Source organism: Eucyclogobius newberryi, unplaced genomic scaffold (genome assembly GCF_026437365.1).
Source record: "Eucyclogobius newberryi isolate DKJ021-1_F unplaced genomic scaffold, fEucNew1.0.hap1 SCAF_5, whole genome shotgun sequence".
NCBI lineage: Eukaryota > Metazoa > Chordata > Actinopteri > Gobiiformes > Gobiidae > Eucyclogobius > Eucyclogobius newberryi.
The window spans coordinates 17,356,792-17,381,432 of record NW_027316167.1 but is presented as its reverse complement, the minus strand read 5'-3'; the positions used below and the strand labels follow the sequence as shown (position 1 = coordinate 17,381,432).

The 24,641-nt window shown below is 37.7% G+C and overlaps 5 protein-coding genes across 10 annotated transcripts in view; 4 read left to right on the top strand and 1 right to left on the bottom strand.

Moving 5' to 3' along the window:
- The first annotated feature begins 3,311 nt into the window (after positions 1-3,311).
- Positions 3,312-24,641, top strand: part of LOC140381741 (large ribosomal subunit protein P2-like) — a 61,003-nt gene continuing 39,673 nt past the window's right edge. The window contains exons 1-5 of one of the 6 annotated variants that reach the window (XM_072465870.1): positions 3,312-3,414; positions 4,213-4,336; positions 4,421-4,469; positions 4,832-4,930; positions 5,058-5,145. In XM_072465870.1, the coding sequence (XP_072321971.1) occupies positions 4,214-4,336; positions 4,421-4,469; positions 4,832-4,930; positions 5,058-5,116 (330 nt within the window). In that variant the 5' untranslated portion in view covers positions 3,312-3,414; position 4,213 and the 3' untranslated portion in view covers positions 5,117-5,145. Of the gene's footprint in view, positions 3,415-4,212; positions 4,470-4,831; positions 4,931-5,039; positions 5,146-24,641 lie in introns of those variants that run through there. The other 5 variants (XM_072465869.1, XM_072465871.1, XM_072465868.1 and 2 more) reach the window with 5 other exon arrangements.
- On the top strand, positions 5,764-8,994 carry LOC140381022 (ferritin, heavy subunit). The gene is made up of 5 exons (XM_072465038.1): positions 5,764-6,049; positions 6,940-7,045; positions 7,458-7,604; positions 7,842-7,967; positions 8,596-8,994. The coding sequence occupies exons 2-5, from the start codon at positions 6,944-6,946 to the stop codon at positions 8,752-8,754; spliced, it is 534 nt and encodes a 177-aa protein (XP_072321139.1). The 5' UTR covers positions 5,764-6,049; positions 6,940-6,943; the 3' UTR covers positions 8,755-8,994.
- Positions 9,836-11,602, bottom strand: mcee (methylmalonyl CoA epimerase). Its single transcript, XM_072464721.1, has 3 exons — positions 11,499-11,602; positions 10,343-10,680; positions 9,836-10,043 (listed from the first exon to the last, which is right to left on the bottom strand). Exons 1-3 carry the CDS (start codon positions 11,524-11,526, stop codon positions 9,891-9,893), a joined length of 519 nt encoding a protein of 172 aa, XP_072320822.1. The 5' UTR covers positions 11,527-11,602; the 3' UTR covers positions 9,836-9,890.
- mphosph10 (M-phase phosphoprotein 10 (U3 small nucleolar ribonucleoprotein)) lies at positions 11,556-15,771 on the top strand. Its single transcript, XM_072464720.1, has 11 exons — positions 11,556-11,699; positions 12,504-13,191; positions 13,265-13,446; positions 13,582-13,756; positions 14,123-14,264; positions 14,344-14,411; positions 14,491-14,628; positions 14,700-14,810; positions 14,969-15,076; positions 15,205-15,435; positions 15,513-15,771. The coding sequence occupies exons 1-11, from the start codon at positions 11,614-11,616 to the stop codon at positions 15,660-15,662; spliced, it is 2,079 nt and encodes a 692-aa protein (XP_072320821.1). The 5' UTR covers positions 11,556-11,613; the 3' UTR covers positions 15,663-15,771.
- On the top strand, positions 16,230-20,296 carry ist1 (IST1 factor associated with ESCRT-III). The gene is made up of 10 exons (XM_072465126.1): positions 16,230-16,325; positions 16,825-16,925; positions 17,228-17,408; positions 17,481-17,568; positions 17,648-17,731; positions 17,794-17,904; positions 17,983-18,165; positions 18,274-18,375; positions 18,847-18,886; positions 18,967-20,296. The coding sequence occupies exons 2-10, from the start codon at positions 16,838-16,840 to the stop codon at positions 19,131-19,133; spliced, it is 1,044 nt and encodes a 347-aa protein (XP_072321227.1). The 5' UTR covers positions 16,230-16,325; positions 16,825-16,837; the 3' UTR covers positions 19,134-20,296.

Here is a 24,641-nt window from a genome sequence, read left to right as displayed (position 1 = left end):
GTCACTGATTGGCTGCCGTCCGAAGTGGCTGTTTTTATCTTTATTTTAATGTTTTGTTTTAGTTACTGTGGCTTGATAATTGTGGTCAGCAAAAGGATGTATGGTGCTTACGCGCTGTAAAATATGCTTAATGTTAAAAATGGACACTATGTTTTGATAAACATGTTTTTCCAAATTAATTAACACATTTACATGGAAAACCTTTGAACCTGATGGATAAATTTGAATGATACACAGCAAAGAAATGTGCAAATCACAGTAATAATCTATGCAAGATCAGGGATGAGAAAACTTCCATTGATGTTGATGGGACGAACAACTGTAATTTTAGCGTCAAATTTAAACTTCAGGCCGTGTGAAATGCAATATCACATGCTTAAATCTTTTTTAAATCGTAGCTAAATTTAAAGTAAGCTTGCTGCGTACAGAGTGTTGTATATAAACTATGAATACAGCTTTCACACACACTCGCTGCAAACTCACATCTGTCTGTTATCCTTGCGATGCTCTCTTTACCTTTCTATCTGTTTGGTCTTTGTCACTTCAAATGGCCAATAGAGTATTTTTTATAATAGTTTTCTTTTGATATTTTCTCAATTTTTATAAGTGAATTTCCTAAAGAATAAAATAACCCGAGGAATATCTGGTACTTCATTTTGCTCAAGTACCACGGCCATATCAGCCATGTCTCAGAAAACTACTGCACTGACCTAACGCCGGCCGCGTCGGACATTTGTGACGACAACCGGCCTAAATTGTTGCTTTTTTCTGAGATTTTGGCAGATTTTCTTTTATGTTAGGACCAAATTTGCTGCATTTGTGAAACTTTTTGATAACGGTCTAAAATGTGTAATGCTCGTCGGCTTCTTACACGTAGAATTGTTGCTGTTTTGTCCTTTCTGTTTCGCTCTTTACTGTTCTTAATGTTGAATGTAAAATGTGATGTAGACAATTAGTGTTCACAATTTAGGCTTAATAAACCACTTGAAGTTGTGACTTTTCAATTGATCAAAGTTGTTTTTCTTACTGGTGGGAAATGGTTTGGAGAAGATTTTGATGTAAACTAGGCTACATTTTAGTTTTTGTAGCGGGGCTGTGCATTTACATATCTGAAAATAGCAGCAGTGTGAAGGGAGTTTGGAGTAGAGTTGAAAACATTTAAATCTAAATTTTAATAAGAAATAATATACCATTTTAAACCACAATTTGAGAGTAATTTAGTTTTAGCTCTGCATTACGTGTGGAGCATGTTTATTTATGATATCGCATAGTCCACTGTTAGACCTGGTTTAGTTCAGATCTCTGTTAAGTTTGTCTGTCTTGCCATATTTGGAAAATCAAATAAAATCTAAAGTGGGATTTGGTGGGAAAAGTTAGATTTTGCCCAAGTTTCATGATTAAACTAACAGAGTTTTCACGTAGATGCAAACTCTTGACTGACAATGGTTCACTTCACATTTTTGGCAGCACAAATCCATCACATTTGAGACGAGAGTGGACTTGAGAGTGAGGGCCAGCTGGTGTTTGGAAACACAAGTCCTATCAGACTAACGGGCTTAAGTGGGACTTGGACCAACCAACCCTGGACTTATCACGCAGACCTCACAACGTCTAAACAGCCAATATTAGTGTCAAATACAACTTTCAAAGTGAAGTCATTTAAGTAGCGTTGTTTTGTTTTTACATGTTTTCATTGGATGGTGTTATCACTGTGATTGCATTCTCAATTAAATTAAAGTTTATTTTTACAGCTTATAAAACAACTTCTGCTGATGAAAGTGCTTCACCTGAACAGCATCAGTAAATATTAAAATTGGTGAAAAAAGAAAAACTGTTAGGACACAGCACCAAAGCAACCGGGCTATAAAGCATAGACATGATGGGCATTAACTTTTAACATACATTAGACCCAAGTGCCAAACTATGGCCCAGGGGACAAATGTGTCAAGAAATTAGACATAAACTAATGCTATTCCTTAACACACAGAGAACACAATTCAACTTAGAATATGAAACGATACAGAAACGTCAGACTTTTGTGTGGCAATGGGAGAAACCGCCGGGCCGCCAAGGCTGTTGTAAGCAGCCTGGCGATCCTCCTTGGTCTCTTTTCTCTTGCAGGTTGGTTTTATTACAAATTATGAAATAGGCAGGTCACATTCTCATTGGTTAACTTCACATCACTTGTTTTTACAACTGTCTTTCTTCCTTAGAGATAAGAGTGGGTAATGTTTACCTAAACTCCCCTGGGGTGCCACACCCCCTCCCTAGGATAAACATTCCTTTGGCCCATCTTTACGCCACACAAACAAATGCAGTTTTTCACATGCCATTTTTCTCTTGGAGTAATGATGCAGATAATATACAAATATCGTCATATCACTATTATGCAGATAAAATACATCACAGAAATATAATCATATATTTACATTTTATCACAAAATGTAGCCCAGATCCATTTCTGTTGGTCCTATGATTTCCTGTTGAATTGGCCTAAATTAACTCAAGTACTACTGTTCACCGCACATCTATAAATCACACAAAAGGAATTAAAAACTGATGGCCTCATTCAGGTTAGTTATAAAACATTATCACTCCGGTACTAGAGTAACCTCAATAACAAACATTGAGGCTGGTACCAAACTGAAGAAAGATGTGGTGGCAAGATCACCCCCCTGCTAAATGCACATATTTAATCGCTCACATTGACCACAGTCTGAGACCCTCCACTTTGAGTATGTTCAATATATTTCCCTGGATGAAAAAAAAGTTTGGACACCATGGATTAGGTTTATCCTCCATAAGGAGCTCAAAGGCAGTGGAAAAAACAAAATGTAGAAAATTATGCCCAGGTACAAATCAATATAGAGCACATATAGCTGTAACAAATGGCTCTCTTTCAGCCATGTAGTCCTCTTTCCCACATCCCACAGAGAAGCTTACACTTTTACATTAATGCCACATTAATTGAATTACAAAACAAGACAAAACATTTGCATACAAAACATGATCAGTCTTCATGGAAAAAAGTAAATAAATCACTTCGTGCATTCTGGGCTGATAAAATGTTATAGTGTTTCCATAACACCTATTTGTGTTGCAACACTTGAATTTCCCCATTGTGGGACAAATAAAGGATTATCTTATCGCTCTGTTTTGGTTAAAAAAGGATATGCTGCAATAGTATTTTTATCTACACACTTAAATTTCTATGTCCCTTCATGTCGCACCACATTATTTTTAAATACTGTTTATTCATTACATGCTTTTGTCCAGCAGATGGCGCGACACTTCTTCTTCACCACTACCACCAATAAAAGAAGAAAAGTGTCTATTTCCGCTTTATTCCTTAACGTCACTTCCTTTCTGTCCGCGCTAACCTCGTCGTGAACACGCGTTCGCCTGAACAGCCAAGTGAGTGTCACATTTTATAAGATTTCCCTCACAAAATCACAACCTCAAAGCCAAACAATGTCTCCAATGTCATTATAAACAAACCCCGAGCCCCGCCTGGTTTAGAAAAAACACATTTTCGTCTTTTTTTTCTTATTATTGAGACCAACTTGGCAGTTGCTAATGCGCTAGCAATAATCGGCAAAAAAAAAAAAAACGTTTCTTCAAAGGTGTGAAAGATCTAAACCTTGTGTACAGTCCTAGTCAGCTTAATCACATTTCATTGTGCAGGCAAGGTACCTGATCCCTAGACTGAAGGAAGAACTTTATATCACCATTTCCCGTTTGATTATATGGCCGTAAAGGATATTTGAGCTTAATCTGTCAGAAGGCCAGTCTGTTATCCAATAGTTGATGCATCTTGAGATATCAGTTTTATATTGCAAGAATAAAAAGTTCAGAGGATGAGCTAACGTAGCAGAAGTGTATCAGGTGAATAAGTTGCGCTGCATATTTCTCCCATCTCTACGAAATAGAAATGTACATGTTCAAGTTAATTGAATCAGGAAAGTGTTTGTTGCCATTGTCTGTGAACAGAAGTCACCAACTATGAACTTGCTTTCGCATTAAGCCACAGTCAATGGTAGCAAAATATTTCAAAAAGGGCAATGCATTTGTAGATATAGTATGTTCAAGTAAGAAAATGGACTCACTGCATGTCTTAATGGAAATATGTAAAGTTTACTACAAATTACTTTTCGGGACTCTTACTACTTTTAATTAACAAACTGAAATATTTAACACTTTGTCTGTCCACAGGATGCGTTACGTTGCTGCTTACCTTCTTGCCTCCCTCAGTGGTAACGACAACCCTGAGTCCAAGGACATCAAGAAAATTCTGGAGAGCGTCGGCATCGAGGCTGATGACACACGTCTAGACAAGGTTAAACTGGCCGGCCAAGGATTGGAACTATTTCACGTGCGGTTACAATCCAGCACTAATGGTGTGAATTTATTTTGTCCACAGGTGATCACTGAGCTCAAGGACAAAAATGTGAACGAGGTGATTGCCTCAGGTGAGTGACGTTGCGCCTACACACGCACGGTCTGTAAGTCTAAAATAAAAAAAAAGTTCTATATAGTGATTTTGATTTCCAACCCTAAAAGCTAAACTGTCCTCTTCATTATTTACTGAAGAAATCCTTTTAGTTGATTTAGTTTTGATAATACAAATATAGATGTGTTTACAGAGAAGTACAAAGAACTGTGTCTTCCAATAAAGAGGAAATGAATCTATTCACTCACAGAAATGACTCAATGTCTTAGCTTTTCAGCTAAAAGTTAGCTGACTAATGAAACATTTTGGTTGCCTGGGACTAATCAATCTTTATTTGGACTAAAGGCCTTGTTATCTGCTAATCTTTACCAATCTTCTCAGGTTACGGTAAGCTGGCCAGCATGCCAGCAGGTGGCGCTGTCGCTGTTGCCAGCTCTGCAGCTCCCAGTGCAGGTGGAGCTGCTGCTCCTGCTGCTGCAGGTGAGCCTCTTTTACCTCACATTTGTCTCGCTCTGGTGTCGTCTCATACACTGCCAGTGTTTCACTGGATTGTTAACTTGATGTTTAAGGATTCCTTTTTACTTTGCAGCTGAGGAGAAAAAAGAAGAGAAGAAAGAAGAGTCCGAGGAGTCCGATGATGACATGGGATTTGGCCTCTTTGACTAAATCGAAAATAAATAACATTTATAAAATCTTTGTGTGAATTGTGCCTTTAATGCAAGTCATGTTACAGTGAAAACCAGATAAGGTTCAGTCTTTCACAATAAGTTGTCTTATTACATTTGCATCAGAGAAACGAAACCTTCGGCAAATGAGTAAAACATACAGATACGTAATATAATCTGCCCTGAATTTTTAATCAAAGCTCAATTTGACTGCTTCCCAACAAAGACACTTGCCACAGGAATAAAGTAGAAACTAAACATTGTGTCCCAAGTAGTTGAGTCTGCAAATTTAACAATGTCATGACGACAAAGGGAATTTCAATATGTTGAAATGTCAGATTCACGTAAGACGGATGAGTCATTGTTCAGGAAAGGATTCTCATTTTATTTGGACACAGAAGCTTAACATTATAAATGATAAAGATTGTAATAGTGGTACAAAAATGGACTGACTACAGCTATATGTATTATGTGTGCATACAGTTAAGTACTCTGTATATTGAATAAAATTGGTTTAAAATATGTCTAGATTGTATGTAAAATGTTACCAAAACATTACGGAGTGTAATTTAGTAATGATAAAACGACACATTGTTAAACCAGTTTACGTAAGCTGAAGGTTGTTTTTGTCAGTTTGTTGTTCAGTGTTGGTCGTGGCGGAAGTGACGTAGCGTCAACGCTGGAGCGCTATATATGCCGCAGAGCTCGCGCTGCTTCCAGTCGACCTCACATTAGCGGACGGTAAAGGTTACCTGCTTCAACAGTGCTTGAACGGCAACCTTTCTACTGTCTCCTGCCACCATCAGTCGATAATCGCTAAACATCTTCTTATTTCGTCCATCTGCGTTCACAGTTCGCACTCAGTGTTAACGTTAGCTCAAGAATTGTTTTTCATCAAGGACAATCTTTCAGCCCCTCGAAACACACCAATTTGGTAAGAATTTTTCATTTTTATTTGAAATATTTTGGCTTTTCACGTTTAAAGTTTGCTAATTGGCGAAGAGTTAGTGCTGGATCAGTCTCGGTTAGTATGTTGTCCGTGTGCGTGGCCTGGCGCAGCGCTTTGTACCGGAGGCGCGCGGCTGCTCCACCACGACACATTTATGTAACCTAATCTAGATCTATTTTTAGATCTGTTTTGCGCATGTTTATTTAGTGATTGCCTCTGTTTAAATGTGTATGTCCACAGTAGGCTCTAGATTCAACGTTTAACAGTTAACTTAGCATCAGAGCTTCTCAAAGTGTGGGCCGGGCCCAGAGCCGTGCCAATGGAGCGCGAGATGGTTGTCGTAATGTGCGCACACCACGCTGGTTAATCTCTAAATACAAGATAGCAGCGGAGGAGTGGGTCACCCAGCCTCTGTCCTGGTTCCCTTCGCTCATCTCCCCCTTTTTGAATCTTGACTTTTGAACTTGCTCTGCTACTGTGACATATGACTTAAAGCATATGACGATTTTGATTCCTCTCCGCTTTGATTCCACGGGCTTTGAAAACGATTACACAGAAACGCAGACGTACGAGTCGGCTCCGTGTGACTGTCATGGACCCACAGTGGTAAAAGTGACAGTGACGAGAAGTAACTAAAGTGCTAGAAAAACCTTCACATGATTCCAAGTGCTGGGCTGAACACAGAGGACAAGAGGTGCATAAACATGATCAGGGTGAAGTCCGGTCACTTGACGTTGGCTCAAGTAAAATGATTAGTTTAGGCAATAACTATACCTTTTTTATGAAAGTGTAATTATTGTAATTGAGCTGTAATTGTATCCTAGGCCAATACTACGTAACTACATACACTAATCTTATGTTCACTTTATTTCCAGAGTCATGAGTTCACAGGTGAGACAGAACTACCACCAGGACTGTGAGGCTGCAGTCAACAGGCAGATCAACCTGGAGTTGTATGCCTCCTATGTCTACCTGTCCATGGTAAGGTCCAGCCAGACACAACAGCTGAGTCAGAGCCCATGAGAGCTCTAATGTACAGACTGTCAGCAAGCGTCTACCAATATTTTTACAAGCGCTTGTATTTCATTTTTTTGTCACTATAATTACAGAATGGACTTTCTGGTCAGTAGGCAGCAGTAATGTTTTTTTTATATTGCTGTTGTATTTAAAACATTTTTAGGGTAACGCTTGACTTCACTGTGAGGTGAAGTGATCCTACAATAAATGTGAGGCTAAAGTTCGTTCAAAGATTAAATCATGTGGTGCAACACTTAAGTTTACTTATTGGCTAGCAGATCTAATGTGTATTCCTAAAAATCTTTTTGTTCAACAGCACATCCTGTAACTACGCACAAATATATTTCTAATTTATTTTTATAATGACACATTGCAGTCTTATTACTTCGACCGGGACGACCTGGCTTTGCCCAACTTTGCCAAGTTCTTCCTGAACCAGTCGCACGAGGAGCGTGAGCATGCTGAAAAGTTAATGAAGTTTCAGAACCAGAGGGGTGGAAGGATCTTCCTCCAGGATGTCAGGGTATGCTATTCTTTTTCTTAAAATATTTAGAAACTTGTGGCGGTAATCGAAGATTTCAACAGCAGAACGTTCAGAGGGTGTGCCCTGTCCTCATCCTCTTATCTGTCCTTGACACAACCCCGAGCATTTCAGTAAAATGTTTAACGGCTCTAAGAAATGGCCAAACATGTTGCTGTCTGGGATCAGACCATCGCCCTTAGTTAGGCTTATCTTAATGTGACCTGCTCTACATTTCAGAAACCAGAGAGAGATGAGTGGGGCAGTGGCTTGGAGGCCCTGGAGTGTGCTCTGCAGCTGGAGAAGAGCGTCAACCAGTCTCTGCTCGACCTGCACAAACTCAGCACCGAGCATAATGACCCACACGTAAGGCCCACATTACCCTGCTGTTAATAATACAGTGCTGCTAAATGTACCTGGCCACTCTGATAATACAGTTTTTTTTTTTATTTTATTCTATGTCTAGATTGCTAAACATGAACCCTTATCAGCTCCAGACCAGACCTGTTTTTTTAATAAGAGGTTAAAGTAGAGACCGCTACTTGGTAATAGAAAATACAAAAACATAATTGTGTACATGGCAGGGAATATTTAATCTACGTGCAAGTATTGCAATTTTACTATTAAGATTGTTGTAAGACAACTTTTTTTTCTTTTTTTTTAACAATTATTGATGGCATGACCAAAACAACAGTAAAATCCTTAATACTTTCATATTGTCTTTATGAAATCTTTCTGAATTATAAATAAAGTTGATGAAATGCCTAAAATTGGCACAATTATTAGTTTATTTGCTTTACTTTTGATGATTTAAACAATGACCTTAGAGCCGCAAATATTAATTCATAAAATAATGCTGAAACTCCTAACTATTATGCGGAAGGAATTAAACTTCCGCCTCAGATCATGCGACTGTTGCTGGATCAACAAAACCCACTATAGACTTAAACTAAACAACTAACTCGATTGCGCTTTTTTTTTTTTTTTTTTATAGATGTGTGATTTCATCGAGACTCACTTCCTGGACGAGCAGGTTAAGTCCATCAAAGAGCTTGGCGACTGGGTGTCAAACCTGCGTCGCATGGGTGCGCCGCAGAATGGAATGGCAGAGTACCTGTTTGACAAGCACTCTCTGGGCAAAGAAAGCAGCTAAACCACGTGACCAATGACTTGCATATCTGTCTGCTTCTAATTGTTTCCCCTATAAACCGTCCGCATGATTCATAAAACCATAGTCCTCCTCAGCTCATAAAATTATGATTCTTTTTAAAAGAGAATGATGGTAAGGATTGTAACCTGCTCAGCATCTTTGTGTTAAATATATTTTTGGCTGTTCTTTTTCCTTTGCTGTGTGTAACGCCATAAGTTGCCCAATAAACTCCTCTGGTTCAGATTTCCTTGTCATTGTTGTGCGGCTTAGAATTTCAAACCTGTATCATAGAACACGGGAAGATGCCAGGAATCTGCTCCGATTTCAATGCTTTTATTGAATGTCGGATCAATAAAATATGACACCGACAGATATGGTCTTAATTTAGAGCTTGTGACTCAGACGCACCACTGCATTGATTAGTAAATATCGACCAAAATACACTGAGCTGGCCCTGTGACTCTTAATGGGAACAAGCAGGAGAAAATGAATGAATACACGCACTAGCACGTTAGGTTTTATTCTCGCTAAATGCTGTTGATTCCGGATGCTGAAACTGAACTAGACCTTAGTTTCCTCGGCTCTAAAAGGTGAACATGGACTGGATATGAAAATGACATCGCTTGCCTTTAGCGTTAATAGGTTTATACAGCGCCTTTCATAATGACTCACAAAGCACTTTACATTGCATTATTCACCGGACTTCTGTTTTAGACTGGTAGGGTTGTCTCATAGTTGGGATTTCTTTTATAAATTGACAAACAATTACATCAGAATCAGATTGTGAAACATGATTGGTGAAAAATAAGGGGGAAAGTCAAGGAATATGTCCGTCTGCTAAGGTATGCTGCCCTCTAGTGGTTCATTTATCATGTACAGTACTGTATTGCAGAAACAGACCTGGCACCTGAGTACCTCAACAATAAAAAAAGTGTCATTTTTTTTAGTTTATTTGAATAAGTTATTTACACATTTACAATATTAAACCCCAAGCATGGACATAAGACTTGATTCAGAAGCACAAAACAAAATAATGTCTTTCAGATAGCTGTTTCTATGATTAATTCTACATTGAGCCACCACATTTCTTTTGTGAGTTAAGTTTATTCACCAGTCCCTCTCTTACATAAGGCACAGTGTTACGCCTCCTCCAGCTCCACCAGAACACCATCACAGTCTTTCGGATGAAGAAACATCACAGGTTTTCCGTGAGCACCGATTCGCGGCTCTGCAGAGAGAGTCCTGATGTTTTTTGCTTTGAGATCTGCTATTGCTGCATTTATGTTATCCACCTGCAAACAGAACAAAATCAATGGGATGCAAAGGGGTTGGGGAACAAGTTAGTTGTTATGATATATTCAACAGTTTAAGGCAGTGTTTCAAGCTGAATAATATAACTATGTATAAATTAACTTGTAGTATTGTCATATTGTCAAGTAACATATTTAATCTGTTATTATTTCTATCAGCAGAGACAATATCGTGCAGCTATAATTAAAACATGTTTCGCTTGTGCCAAAGTCTCAGTATAAACTTGAGGGAAACACTGGTTGTATGTAATAATAGGAACAATAGAGCAGTAGAAACTCACCTCTATACAAATGTGGTGCATCCCTCCAGCCTTGTTCTTCTGTAGAAATCCTGCGATGGGACTCTTCTCTCCCAGAGGGTGGAGAAGCTCGAGCTTTGTGTTACCAAGCTCCACAAAAACAGTGTAGACTCCGTGCTCCAGCAGAGGCACCTGGTCGCTCACTGTGGCTCCCAGCACATCCCTGTACAGAGAGGTGGCCTTCTCCATGTCAGGAACAGCTATGGCGATGTGGTTGAGTCTTCCCAGCTTCCACACTGATCCTGGGACGCCCTGACCAAGAGCTGCTGTTTTGGAGTACGCTCTCATCATCAATGTCTGACAACAACATCTAGACAAAGCTGGGAAGAAGTTACACTGGGTAAATGTACTGTTGTTCAAAATTACATACTCAAATACAAGTACAAATTGCTTTAAAAGGCTATAATACATCTAGGTGAAAAGGCCAAATGTAACACTGGCTATGTTCACAAGCACATTAAAATCTTGATTATAATGTGATTTTGAACCTTAAAAATTAATTAAATGACATGCAAACTTCAAAATCTGACATGACTAATCAAAGGAACCATGAGGAACAAGAAATCTGAGGATTTTGTAGTTACAAGCACAGCAAAATCTGATCATTATCTAATTTCTGGAGTTATCAGATTATTGAAATGTCATGTTATGTTGATGTGGGTAATCTGATTTCTTTATGAAGGTTTTAACAAGGAAAAATCCACGAAAAAGGAGCAATTATAGCAAGCAGTAAAAGTATACAGATATAATTGGGTTGTCAGATTATTTAAGACATCTGATTTTTCAGTCCGTGAAAATGTACCCACCAACTATAATACTACCACGTTTTCCTTCATCTTCCTAGTTATCCTTTGAGTATTATCATATTTGTTGTCTATTAAAAAAAAGCCTTCAAACATTAAACAATATATTAAACAATAACTCCAGCTACAACCGAAGGTGAGTAAAGTTTTGCTAAAAACTGAATCAATTAAATTTGGCCTGCCTGTGTTATGTTACTGCTTGTTCTGTCATCTTGAAATCAGATAAGGAACATTTCCAGAAACTAACCTACTTCAAGTTTCACTAATTGTGCAGTTACTGGGGTAAAAATGTATGAAGCAAGAATGTGGCGGTGTTTTTGTTGTCGCAAACCAACCTGCAACCTTCAGCGCAGTGGACGCCATGTTTGTGCTCCGGAACAAAACACTCGCCGCAAGAGTTTCTAGTCGAGCCTGTTTACCTGCGACACCACGAGCTACACATGTGGAAAAATGGCTGCCAGAGAGTTGAGCAGCGCATTGGAGGATTGTGTAAAGAGAATAAACGTCAACACGAAACATTTAGAAACATTTCTTAGGTAAGGTATTAAGGTTACTTAGGTAACCTTTTTATGTTTTTACCTGTAAAATCTGATCTCATAGCGGTCAGTTATAAAGCAAACCATTGCATTGATTAGTCGACTAATGGTAGCCTAGTTAGCGCAGCTTTCTAGCCCCGAAGTAACAACTACTGAATGTACCTTTGACAGCATATGGTTGTAATTTATCCAAAGGGTTTTTTTCTCTGGAGCAATATATTTTCTAATTGCAGTATTTCGTTTGTTGTAGATTGTAGGCCCTATGGTGATACATTAACGCTCCCTCGTGTAAGATATTCCTTTATTGTCCCACATGGGGAAAATGTCATACCAGGTCCCAATAATACTCAGTAATGGGTTGAAAAAATTAAATTATTAAAGTACAACGTAGTGTTCCAAGAAATTACTCAATTAAAAGTAACATTATTTTGGGATTTCGGGTCTGGTAGAAACTTCTGATTTATCCATCCATCCATTTTCTACCGCTTGTTCCCTTTTATATTTAAGTTAATTTAATTGGAAGGACAAAACATGAAATAATGCACAAACTCTGGTATTTTCAACAGATAGACAAAGTTTTTGTCACCCAAAATACTTTATCACAATAGGAACTAGGGAGATTAGTTAAATTGTAAAATATATAACCCAGAGTTGGGAGTGAAAGTATTCTGCTAGAAAAGTACAAGTTCTCCAAAACGTTATTCAAGTAAATGTAATTGAGAGAGTACTGTACCGCTGATAATATTAGATCTGTAGAAACATGGCTATAGACTACCTCACCTGTCATTCATTTCTCTCTTCTAGTCTTCAAGATGATGTGGCTGAAAACTTCACTTCAATCACCAAAACCCTTTATGACCTTCAAAAGGTTCATGAGCCTCAACATTTTAAAGGGAGTCCTCTGGTTGAGTTGGCAGTGAAAAACTTTGATGAGGAGCAGATCTGGCAGGAGCTGGAGCTGCAAAACGACCCTGTTTTACAACAATTTGAAAAGTTTGTCGAGAATATTGTGTCAGATGAGACTTTAACTGTGTTTGAGGAAGAGGAGGACGAGGAAGATGAGGAGGAATTAGATGAAAGCGACCGAGCGTTTGATGACGACGATGCAGAAGAAGAGGAAGACGAGGAGGAGGAGGAAGAAGACAGGTTGAAAAAGCAAAAACCTTCGAAGAAAAAGCTTCATGACAGTGCAGATGAATATACAGATGAAGGCTCAGATTTAGATTTTGACGTGGATGCTTTGGAGAAAAGGGAAAAACTTAAGAAAAAGATGGATGGAAAACAGTCCAAAACAAGGGGAATTCCTTCTGAAGTTGATGATAAGTTCTTTAAATTGTCAGATATGGAGTCGTTTCTCGATGACATGGACAAACGGGAAGGAAAGGACAATAAAAATGAAGATGATTTAGACTATTTTAATGACTTGCCTTCTGATGAGGATGATGAGCTCAATCTGGAGCAGATTTTATCCAAGAAGAAAAAGAAAACAAATGTATGTTTTTGTTTTTTTTGTTTTCATTCTTCAAGCAAAATTGATTGAATTGATCATAACTTTACTGTTTTAGGTAATAAGTTCCAGGAATCTCAAGTATAAGGATTACTTTGATCCTGTGGAGGGAGGAATGGCAAAAGCAGATGTCGATTCAGAGTCTGACAAGGAGCCTCAAATTGGTGACAAGGAAGATGACGACGATGAAGATGATGACGATGTTTATGAAAGTGATGAAGAGGAGGAAGAAGATGATGCGTAAGAACAATACATTTAACACTTGTGTAGTATTTTGTGTACTAAGTGATTTAGTTTGGTAATGGAAAACTGAAAAGGATTTACTTTTGTGAGTTTTTAATAATGTCTCTTTGTATTTTGCGTTTCCATTATTAGGAATGATGAACCAAAACGTTCAATGGACAAACCGAAGAAAGTTTCATTTAACCTTTCAGGGGATGAAGAAAGTGAAGGAGAGGATATAGAGGAAATATTGGGGGGAAAGTCGGCCAACTCTCAAAAATCAGCCAAAAGTGAATCAAAATCACCATTTGAAAAAAGACTAGAGAAGGTAATCACCGATGCACTTTGTTTTGTGTCGTAGAAAATGCAAAATACTATGTGATTATCTGAATGGTCATAAGTACTCAAAATGGCTCCAATATACAGGACACTGAAACTCATAAATATTGGTGCTTTTAGTTTCTATTGAATTCTTGGCCTTATTAGCAAGTTAGTTATGCTTATTTATGGACTATTTTAAACATGTTTTCTGGTATTTGGTGTGATTCTAACCTAATACATATTACACTCAGGACCTTCATTGTTTTGTTGATTACGATTCTACTAATTTATTTAAATATATGCTTAATGAGAACTATGAACAGTAATCATTGCTTAGTCTTCTTGTTGTTGAACCAATGAATTGCTTGTGTAGATGTCAGAGAAAATCAGTGAGCTGGAGAAAGCTGCGTTAGGAGAAAAGCCATGGCAGCTGACTGGAGAAGTGTCGGCCCAGGCTCGGCCAGAGAACAGCATGCTCGAGGAGGACGTTGAGTTTGAACAGTCCTCCAGAATGGGTCAGAAGCTAAATTTGATATTATATTCAAAGCATTAAACTGGAAGTCTCCATCTAAATGCTATTCTCACTTTTTTCAGCCCCCGCAATCACAGAGGAAACTACACTGACACTTGAAGACATCATCAAACAGAGAATTAAAGATGGGGTTAGTTATGTGTATTTCAAATGTATTTAGTTACTTTTTGCATCTGACGTAACTTAATCCAACGTTCACGACATTCAAGGCCTTTGATGATGTGGTCCGCAAAGAGAAACCCAAGGAGGAAGTGTTTGAGTATAAGAAGAGGCTAACCTTGGATCACGAGAAAAGCAAACAAAGCTTAGCAGAAGTCTATGAACAAGAATACATCAAAAAGATCCAGGTATGTATTGTCTTCATTATAGATGTCTGTGCATAGTATTTTGTGTTTCTAAATATTTCTATACTTTTTAGACAAAGACTGAAGAAAAGGAAAACCCAGCTCATGTAGAGATCCAAAAGCTCATGGACACACTTTTCGTTAAGTTGGATGCACTTTCCAACTTCCACTTCACCCCCAAACCGGTAAGTCCTGTACTTGTATAAATCTTTTAAATACACTTATTTGAATTTGTAGATGACATAGATTCCATCTCTGTCTCTCATATATTATTTAATATTTTGGTCACATTATTTTCTTCATGAATTCTATGGTAATGAGTTTATTTTCTTTTTGTTTTCAGTCTGCTCCAGAGGTTAAAGTGGTCTCTAACTTGCCTTCTATTGCGATGGAGGAGGTGGCTCCTGTCAGTGTCAGTGATGGCACTTTACTGGCTCCTGAAGAAGTGAAGGTATATTCATTAACAAACTAAATTGTTGTTTTTTTGTATGCTTTTTAGGATTAGATCACTTTTTTTCTGTTTTCCTTGAAGCTTTACAAACTTGTGTTTGACAATGTTTTGCTTCTCTCCTACATCAGGATAAGAACAAGGCAGGCGATATATTGGGTGACACTGAAAAGACTACATCAGACAAAAAGCGTGAGAGACGTCACAAGAAACAGGTGAAGCGTCTCAAAATTCAGGAAAAGGAAAGAAGACAGAAACTCAAAGACGCTCAACAAATCAGCGAAAATAAGAAGCCATCGAAGGCCCAAGTCACTGAAAATTTAAAGAAACTCACAAAAGGGGGCAAAGCAACACTGTTGAAAGTAAGAGCCTTATACTTTTTGTTTATATCACTTTGTATTTTTACACTTCATTAAATGTGTCTGTGTTTTTGACTCAGGACGAAGGAAAGGACAAAGCACTGCGTTCCTCTCAAGCCTTTTTCTCCGAGCTCCAAGATCAAGTTAAAAGCCAGATCAAAAGTGCTAAAGATCCATCATCAAAAAAGAAGAAACGCAAGGAAGTGTCTGCCAGCAAGCTCAAATTATAACAGACTGTCTGTAATGACCGTTTTATTGTACAGTTTTTGTTTAATGATCACCTTTTGAAAATATAAACGTCTCATTGATACCTATAAAAATAAATGTGTTTGTTACTTTCTTTCCTTTTAATAATTGAGATTAAACATATATATACAACAAATTGAAGGTAGAGTATAGAATTTTGGGAGCGTATTGTGTATAATAACATCCATTCTATACCAGTGATTCTCAATCTTTGGGTCATTGGGACATTTGGGTTGTCAACGCACTGGTAAAATAGGGGATAAAGGTTTATTATACACTGCGATTCAGTGGCGTCCAAGATCTCAATCATAAAATAAATCTAATATCATTTGACAGTTGTGATAGAAAATGCTCAATTATTATGATGAAAAGGGGTATGGTTAAATATATTATATCAAACTATAATCGGCATTCCTTTACGTTGTTGCTTTTACTGGCGGCTGGCAGCCAACCCTCAAAGGTGCATTTACTGTCATCTACTTTATTCTTTAGGCTTTGAAATATGACCTGCGCAGGGCCCCGCCCATTGAAGAAAAGTCCCACAACGTCACGCACGCCACACATAACACGGAAGTGAACTCCGGGACAGCCAAACACTGAACGAAACCCCCCCGAAAGTGGTCGACAAATCTTCTCAAGAGCTCCTAGTAAGTATTTGTGGGGTTTCCCTTTGTATTTGACTTGTCGTTTACTTGTTGTGTTCATGTACCTTTTTCTTGTTTGTCAAGTTTTGTGTCAGTTGTTTTCCCGTTAGCATTGTTGAAGCTAAGCAGCTAACATGAACCGTGACAGAGTAGATTGCACAAAGCAAAGGTTCATTAAGTTAAATAGGTTCAATGTGATAACAATGTAGTAGGACGCCAAGATTATAGCTAATGGATATGTTTACCTAGTTTATGATATGTTGACATTGTTGTACTTTATATATTATTTCATGTAGACACGTACGAGGCACATATCTTGGCTAAAGCGTGTCATTATACTGGATAACGTTGATTCAATGTTGTGCTCTTCTTGTCCATTTTGAAATACAACATTTGTAGTCATTTAGTGGCAGCGGTAACGTAGCGGGTTTGGCATGCTGCTCACATGATCGGGTGAGTCATCTGAGCCCTGATGTGTAGCTTCACTTTTCTCTGTTGGCAGGTGGACTGATAAAATGCTTGGTGGGGGGTTCAAAGCTAACAGGCTAAGCATCAATCTGAAGCTTGCCATCAGCAGACTGAAACTTCTGGAGAAAAAGAAAAGTAAGTTCTGACTCTTTATAAATGCAAACAAAGACTAAGTACTGAAGTGTTTCATTCTCCTTTTCATTTATTGCAGCTCGTGCCTTTATAATGATATTGTACATTTAGAATAGTTTTTTGGAGGGAATAATACTGCTTTATTGCCACTGTCAGCTGAAAAAATAAGTTTCTATATTCTCAGCAATATGTCACACTTCTAAAACATTTTCTGTAACAGACCTTGTCATTTATTACCATTGTCTACCGTGAAATAAATCAATGTTTATGTAAGTTTGTGTCAATTGTGTCTTTTTGAAATAAAGCTGAACTCGCTCAGAAGGCCCGGAAGGAGATTGCCGATTACTTGTCATCAGGTAAAGATGAGCGTGCGCGTATCAGAGTGGAGCAGATCATCAGAGAGGACTATCTGGTGGAGGCCATGGAGATCCTGGAGCTTTACTGTGACCTGCTCCTTGCTCGATTCGGCCTCATTCAATCAATGAAGTGAGTGACAAATCCTGCACTTTTATACTGTCCAGTTTGTTCTGTTTACTTACACGGATGTAACATTTTCAGAGAGCTTGATCCAGGTTTACAAGAGGCAGTGTCTACTCTTATTTGGGCAGCCCCTCGTCTTCAGTGTGAAGTGATTGAGCTAAAAACTGTAAGGCCCATTTCCAAAATTTACAAGAAGCAGCATAAGATTATCTCTCATTGACTTTATTATGTTTAATGTTTGTCAGGTATCTGATCAGCTGTGTGCAAAATACAGCAAAGAGTATGGCAAACTCTGCAGGACAAATCAGATTGGAACGGTCAATGACAGGGTAAGTAAAGGTTATTGTATAGTTTTGTTTATTTATTTCATAAACACCTGTTGTGTTTCCAGTTGATGCATAAAATGAGTGTTGAGGCTCCTCCTAAAATCCTGGTGGAGCGTTACCTGATCGAGATTGCAAAGAACTATAATGTGCCATACGAGCCCGATGCCATGGTTCATGTGAGTGCTCAGATGAAGTCCCACAGATGAAAAATGTACTCAACACATGTGTTGAAATAAATGCTGATTCTCCAACAGCCTGAGGTGTGTCCTGGAGAAGAGGCGGATCTGATCGATGTGAACAATGACAGAAAGGGAGGTGGAGGTGGCGGAGGAGGAGGAGGAGGCTTCACTGCACCTATGGCTCCCATGCCCATGGGCCCTATGTCTATGCCCATGCCCATGCCTGCAGCCTTCAACTATCCTACACCTAAAGGAGCTGTAAGGGCCTCTGTGTGAATGAAGCTAGAGCTTATCACTGTCAGCTGAACTGTCAGTTGTATTGTTGTGGCTTATTTTAAAGCTGTACGTTCTATCGTTTTCTTTCAGCAACCATTCAATGCCCCAGTTGGGACCTACAACAACTTCCAACCCCACATGGGAGGAGGGCAGCCCCCACAGTTGCCCAATTTCCCCCCCACATACGAGTCCGTAAGTGACCGCACCATCCCCATGTCCACTCCTTGTTCCTACAGCTGGACAGACGGACAGGGCACCACTCAGGGAAGAACAGTTTATTGGTGCTTTACTTGTCCTCTAAACCTTTTTACTAATTACTAATATTACTTAGTTTGATAGACTAAAATCATAATGTCATCATCAAATTTAAGTTTAATATTCATGTTTATACTAACTTCTTGTTATAGGCAATGTTTTGTAGACATTTCACCATTCAAAAGAAATATTTTGTTTCAAATTATTAATTGCTATGACAAAGGTCTTATTTTTTATCATTCTGAAACTCTTGGATTGTCCCCACTAGAGCCATTGAAACTAGATTGTTTAACCGATTCTTATGTTAAATCTATTATATAGCCAGGGATGTGTAGTATAAACACTAACCTATTTAACGCTCAACCATTTTAGAAATAAATATGAAAACTGACACATTTGTCATTTTAGATCGATGACCTAAATGACAATTCCTCTTCACAGGTTGTCGGTAAGTCACTCCTTAATACCTGATAATGTTCTTCTTCCACCTGTGTCTCACTTATGGTTTATTTCTCTGTTTTGTGACAGCTTCTGGTCCAGCACCGCCTGGATTCGACAGCAGCGCTTTGCCGGAGCTGCCTTCGGTTCCCGACACACTCCCCACGTCTTCATTTGGTGGAAAAACAACTTCGTCGGACGACATTGATTTTGATGATTTAACTCGAAGGTTTGAAGAGCTCAAGAAGAAGACTTAAATTATTTAATGCATATACATAAAGTTATAAATAGCAAAATAGAACAGGTTTAATCTTTTCATAGTTATTGTTCTGAGCTTTTTTAATAGCATAAATCTGTAATCTTACCTCATCCAGACCAAAATGACCATTTAACTGAAGGGGGGGGTGGCCAATCTAACCTTGACGATCACTATCAAGGCTGATATTTTAATCAAGTCACACATGTCAATCGGGAAGTGACTGATCTGTTAATTTAAAGTCATTCTCCCATTTTTATACTATACCTTTAACCTTTTTTGGTGATATGTATTGTCTTTGTGTTATTTGGGTTTGTCAGTCTCATTTTTCCATGCCTTATTCATTTCACACACTCAAAGTCGGACTGGTTCAGCAGGTTTGGTTTCGTCAAGCTAATGTATTCCCAACTGGTGGTTTGTTATCACGACGTAATGTTGAGCTCATTGATGACATAATCCTCAATATACTCGACTAAGAAAAATGCAATATCAGATTAAAAAGTAAAAAGAACTCCAATGGGATACTAGTTCTCTGTGCGCACTAAAATGCTTTGTTGCAAAAAATCTTCCAATTACACTTTGACCCAGTTATTTCTGGACATATCACAAATTTAAGTAAATATTTAGTTTTTTTAATGTCACAATTACAATATAGCTTTGTGTAACTAACTCAAAAGCTATGATGATTGGAGTCTGCATCTGTAACTATTGTGCGCCACTGCATTTGCCTTAGTTTGTCATTGAGGCCTTGTTCATTTTGAATATGCTTTTTAATTTATTTAGTCTTGGCTCTTTTAGACTCGCTCCATGTTAGCTGAGTGCAAATGTCGGCGATTCATTTGTTTGTTGAAGTCTCGCTGTGATTTTGTCACGCCCGTGTGCTTGCATTGCAAATGAAAGGTGGCCGTGACGGGATTGAGTCGTCTCAGGAAAGCATGCAGTAAATGACAGCTTAAATTCTGCTTTAAGACGAGTATCGTTTGTCACTGGTTGTACGTGATTTGAAGAGCATTGAGAATAATCGCATTACACAGAACTGTGATCACACTGTCTTTTCTATTGGGGACTGTTCTTTCATACAACTTCAGACACACACTGGTGTCTTATTGCAAAATAAACTGATGTAAAGCAACTGTTTATTAAAATATACTACTTCAACTTTAATATGTGAATGGTTAATCTGTACTTTCTTAATTGTAAACTGAACAAAAGAAGCTACATAAACTAATGAAATTAACTTAACATGAAGCTTTAGGATGATTAAAATAACAAATAAAATGATATCCTCTTATGAATATTTCAATGTTCATTTTGTTCACTCATAGGTGCACTATGTAACTTTTATTCCCCCATCTGCTTGTCTCCATGGAAATCCTATTGCCTTGGCTGTTATAGTTCACAGTATAAACTCATCTTTACATATTCAGTTGCAGTTGTTTTTATTGCACAAATATTAAACACATTCTTACGCTGAGTGAGCTCGTTTCTCGTTTCACAGATCTGATTTGTAACATTGTGTTGTCACCTGCTTGTCTCCGTGGAGATGGACACGGAGTGCACACGGTGTAAAGCAGGCAGCTTGACGGCAAAGAAATACCTGAATTATGGATCCTGATATTTTAGAACAGAATTACCATTATTTTATGCTACTAAAAGAGTACTAAATCGTGAATATCCAGGTCACAATATAATTGTAAGAACAAGAAAGTAATTGAGAATTTTAGAAGCAAAAACAAGTTATTTCAATTCAGTCTACATTCCCAAAAAATAAAATAAAAACCTACGTGTTAAGTGCTTTTTCACTCCACATTAACAAGACTTTATCATTTAGAAAGATTGTTTTCATAAAGCTGGCTACAGACTGGAAGAATGTTCATGTATTAGACACTGGGAATGAAATAAAGTTAAGGATTGAACTATTGTTTGGCCACAGTGTCAATAATCTTAAACCATTTGGTGTAATACCTCATTCGTCCTGGATTGTTCCATTGTAGAAAAAAAAATCAGTTGTATTGTCTGGACTGGGGTGCACGGTGGCAAAGGCGGTTAGCGCTCTTGCCTCCCATCATGGGTTCGATTCCCGGACCAGGCCAACATTACATGATCTCTCTGGGTGGAGTCTGCATGTTCTCCCCGTGTTCTCCCCGTGGGTTCTCTCCGGGTTCTCCGGCTTCCTCCCACCGTCCAAAGACATGTATGTGTTAGGCAAAATTGGTGACTCTAAATTGGCCCTAGTGAATGAATGTGAGAGTGAACTGTCTGTAATGTCTATGTCTCTGTGTTGGCCCTGCGACAAGTTGGCCACTGTCCAGGGTGTACCCCGCCTAAGGCCCGAAGTCACTGGGATAGGCGAAAGGGAACAAGCGGTAGAAAATGGATGGATTGTCTGGACTTTTTTTTTGCTACAATCTTAATAATAGTAAAATTGTTACTGATCAAACAAAAGATTTGACATTGTCTTATGCAAACATTGCAGTGACGTCAGTAGACATTATGCAGTTTATTGACTTGATACTTCTCTTTCTATCGGATTTATTTTCTTTTCCCTTGCACTTCAGCCCCCATGGCTTTACTTATCGTGAACAGCAGGTGTCCCTGTTGTCAAATAAAACTCATTCACCCAGCGTTATACTGTAAAATAAAGGTATTGAGGATTTATCTGACTGAGAGCACTTATACTTATCTCAGTCCATTCTCTGGCTTGTATTGATTTGAAAGTGCGGTTACATTCATAGTCACATACAGCTTTAGTAATGGAGCAAGTCTGGAACTAGATGGAGTTTGGAGAGGACTTGGGCACATTAAGTTGCAACCAGCTCCTCAGTGATAATGGACATTTTAAGAGGTTTGTGCCTGGATCGTGACAATATGAAAGAACTAGTACCAAATGTGACATGTCAGATACTATTTTGTACATAGGTTGAATTAAGTGTGCACTGTGTAACTTTAAAGGAGTTTTTCAGCAACAAAAACAGCTGCGATTGAATAAATTTAAGTCTAAGTCTAATGCTATACTCTGGAACATTACTAGCAAAGCAATGGCATCTCTATGGAGACATGTAAGTGATTCACACAGCACCAGAAAAAATATATATGTAAATGTGCAACGCAACACTTAGTTATCCAATACGGTAAAGATAATATGATTAGAAAAGTTAGAAAAAATTACACTAATCTAATAGTATTTTTCAAACATGGACAGTAGTTCCCTTTTTTTGCCGTTCAACCTGTCTCAACCCTCTTCATCGCTACCGCAGCAGCAGAACCATCTGCCCCCTCAGCCTCTCCATCTCTTTGTTCATCACCAACACAATAGACGTGTCCAAGGCTCTTTAGGCTGAATAATCGCTATTGCGTGTGAAAAACAGACTGAAGAGTGAACATGTTTTTGCTTTCGACATATATATATATATATATATATATATATATATATATATATATATATATATATATATATATATATATATATATATATATTTGTCACATTCAAAGTCTTTCCAGCTCTTTTCTGAAATAGCCATCATTATCTTTGTGAAGAATGAAATTTCAGGGATAATAACGCTTGAAATGTGAGGTGAATGAACTTTCACCCTCGATGGATAGCTGCAATGTTACCAGCGTTTATGTCGCATTTGTTCAAACTAATCACTGTGGGTAAAGGTCAAAACATTTATGTGAACAAAGTAGACTGTTAAGCTTTAAGTCCAAGGTTTGCAGAACAGTTTTGATGAATGGACTGGCTTCGTGTCCGACTCAAGCGTCATCATTCATTCATCCCAAAAATAAAGACAAGGTTGTTTTTTTTATTGTATATTCAATGGTTGTTTCTTGAGACGTTGAAGGACATTTTAAAAAGTCCCATATTGTATTTGTCGGTTTGCACAGACTTAAAATATATATATATATATATATATTTTTCAAGTGCTTGTGATTGATGTTGCCTAATACCATGAGTGGAAGCAGAAGATTGTATTGTTCCCAAACAATGAGAAAAATAATAACTCAAGACTCAAATGGTCAATACATTATTTATTTAGTGCTTAATCTTAATTAATTTCCATACAAGCTAAGGCCTTGTGGTCATTGTAGCCTGCAGTAGATGGTTAAAAGAAATCAATAAGAAATGTGGCATAACTGCAACCATTTAATTATTCAATTAAATGCATATATTACCAGAAAAAGTACATGTTCAAGCCAGTGGGATACAATGGTTATCATATCTCTTCAGTGTGGCTTCAAAACAAATGTATTTTCTACTTTTTAAAGAAACCTTAAAGGTTTTTTTTTCAGTTAACTTTTCCAATTGAGAGTATTGTTGCCTGAACAGACTCCAGTGAACTACACAAGAGGATTTAAATGAATTCAATGTTTATTGTCACACATTCTAAACTAGAGGTGGGAGATACATTAAAACAAATCATAATATGCAATGATTATTATTATTAGATATGCAAAATTATAATATATGGTTGTGAATTTAAAACAAGTTTAAAATTACAGCAAAAAGACAAAAGTCTAGGGTATATTTTTTGGTCCATTCACGTTTGGTGCTAGACAACCAAGGCAAAAGGAACATTTTACCACATTCTTGATGCTTTGCTAAAATACCATCTGAATATTTATCAATTTAATAAGATACAAACAAATATTGTATATTTTTTGTCAATATTGTCCACCACTAATCTAAACACATCAGTGATAAATTATTAGTTAAATTGCACAAAACAAACCACAGACTTGACATGGATGTGAATAAATAAATAAACCATGCAGCTACTCAGCAAACAGAGGGAAGAGTGTCGGATGTACAGCCCCACTATAACCTTCAGCATCTTTTATGATGATGGACAGATATTGGAAAAAAGTAATAAATTAATAATCAGATCCCATATATGTTACATAAACTCCCAACTAAAGTGAAAGTTCATGTTCCAGCTTCTGTAATGTTTGGCCGTGTCTTTGACGTTATCAAGGCTGACAGAGGCAGTGCATGACGTGACCCATTCAATCAAACGTCTATTATGGTAAATATTTACAAAAACATTCATTATAATAATTCAAAGCATGTCAGATCAGTAGTTTGCTGTGCTAAACATTGCACACATTAATCAGACATTATACACAGGATTAATAACCTAATTACTGGATTTCACATCTAAATAAATACAAGTAGGTACAGGTAGGGGTATTTCTCAGATATGTAATATACAAGAATTTAAATGGTTATAATTCAAAATGTAACGTCTATATATGTGTGCTTTTGAATTATTCTTATTGGTGAGGACTGTGAATAAAATAAAATAAAGCAAACGTTTCTATCACATTGGCATAAATTATATGGTTATAGGTTATAGTAGCCACTGTATTATGTACACTATTTTTATTTAATTTACCCTTGATATATTAATAACCTGGCTCTATAAAATAAAAAAACTCAAAGTGGCATCAAACACTTGGCTGGGAACAGGATGAACATTAACAAGTGTAAGTTAACATTGTAAATGTGTGG

What these genes read in the sequence shown, in the direction of transcription:
- ist1 (XM_072465126.1), top strand. Translation starts at nt 16,838, where the DNA reads ATGCTTGGTGGGGGGTTCAAAGCTAACAGGCTAAGCATCAATCTGAAG. An exon ending in AGCCCGATGCCATGGTTCAT is followed by an intron (nt 17,905 to 17,982) that starts GTGAGTGCTCAG and finishes ATTCTCCAACAG; the next exon opens with CCTGAGGTGTGTCCTGGAGA. An exon ending in ATCCTACACCTAAAGGAGCT is followed by an intron (nt 18,166 to 18,273) that starts GTAAGGGCCTCT and finishes GTTTTCTTTCAG; the next exon opens with CAACCATTCAATGCCCCAGT.
- mphosph10 (XM_072464720.1), top strand. Translation starts at nt 11,614, where the DNA reads ATGGCTGCCAGAGAGTTGAGCAGCGCATTGGAGGATTGTGTAAAGAGA. An exon ending in TTGAAAAAAGACTAGAGAAG is followed by an intron (nt 13,757 to 14,122) that starts GTAATCACCGAT and finishes TTGCTTGTGTAG; the next exon opens with ATGTCAGAGAAAATCAGTGA. An exon ending in GCAAAGCAACACTGTTGAAA is followed by an intron (nt 15,436 to 15,512) that starts GTAAGAGCCTTA and finishes TTTTTGACTCAG; the next exon opens with GACGAAGGAAAGGACAAAGC.
- LOC140381022 (XM_072465038.1), top strand. Translation starts at nt 6,944, where the DNA reads ATGAGTTCACAGGTGAGACAGAACTACCACCAGGACTGTGAGGCTGCA. An exon ending in TCTTCCTCCAGGATGTCAGG is followed by an intron (nt 7,605 to 7,841) that starts GTATGCTATTCT and finishes TCTACATTTCAG; the next exon opens with AAACCAGAGAGAGATGAGTG. An exon ending in CCGAGCATAATGACCCACAC is followed by an intron (nt 7,968 to 8,595) that starts GTAAGGCCCACA and finishes TTTTTTTTATAG; the next exon opens with ATGTGTGATTTCATCGAGAC.
- mcee (XM_072464721.1), bottom strand. Translation starts at nt 11,526, where the DNA reads ATGGCGTCCACTGCGCTGAAGGTTGCAG. An exon ending in CACTGCGCTGAAGGTTGCAG is followed by an intron (nt 10,681 to 11,498) that starts GTTGGTTTGCGA and finishes ACTTCTTCCCAG; the next exon opens with CTTTGTCTAGATGTTGTTGT. An exon ending in TGCACCACATTTGTATAGAG is followed by an intron (nt 10,044 to 10,342) that starts GTGAGTTTCTAC and finishes TTCTGTTTGCAG; the next exon opens with GTGGATAACATAAATGCAGC.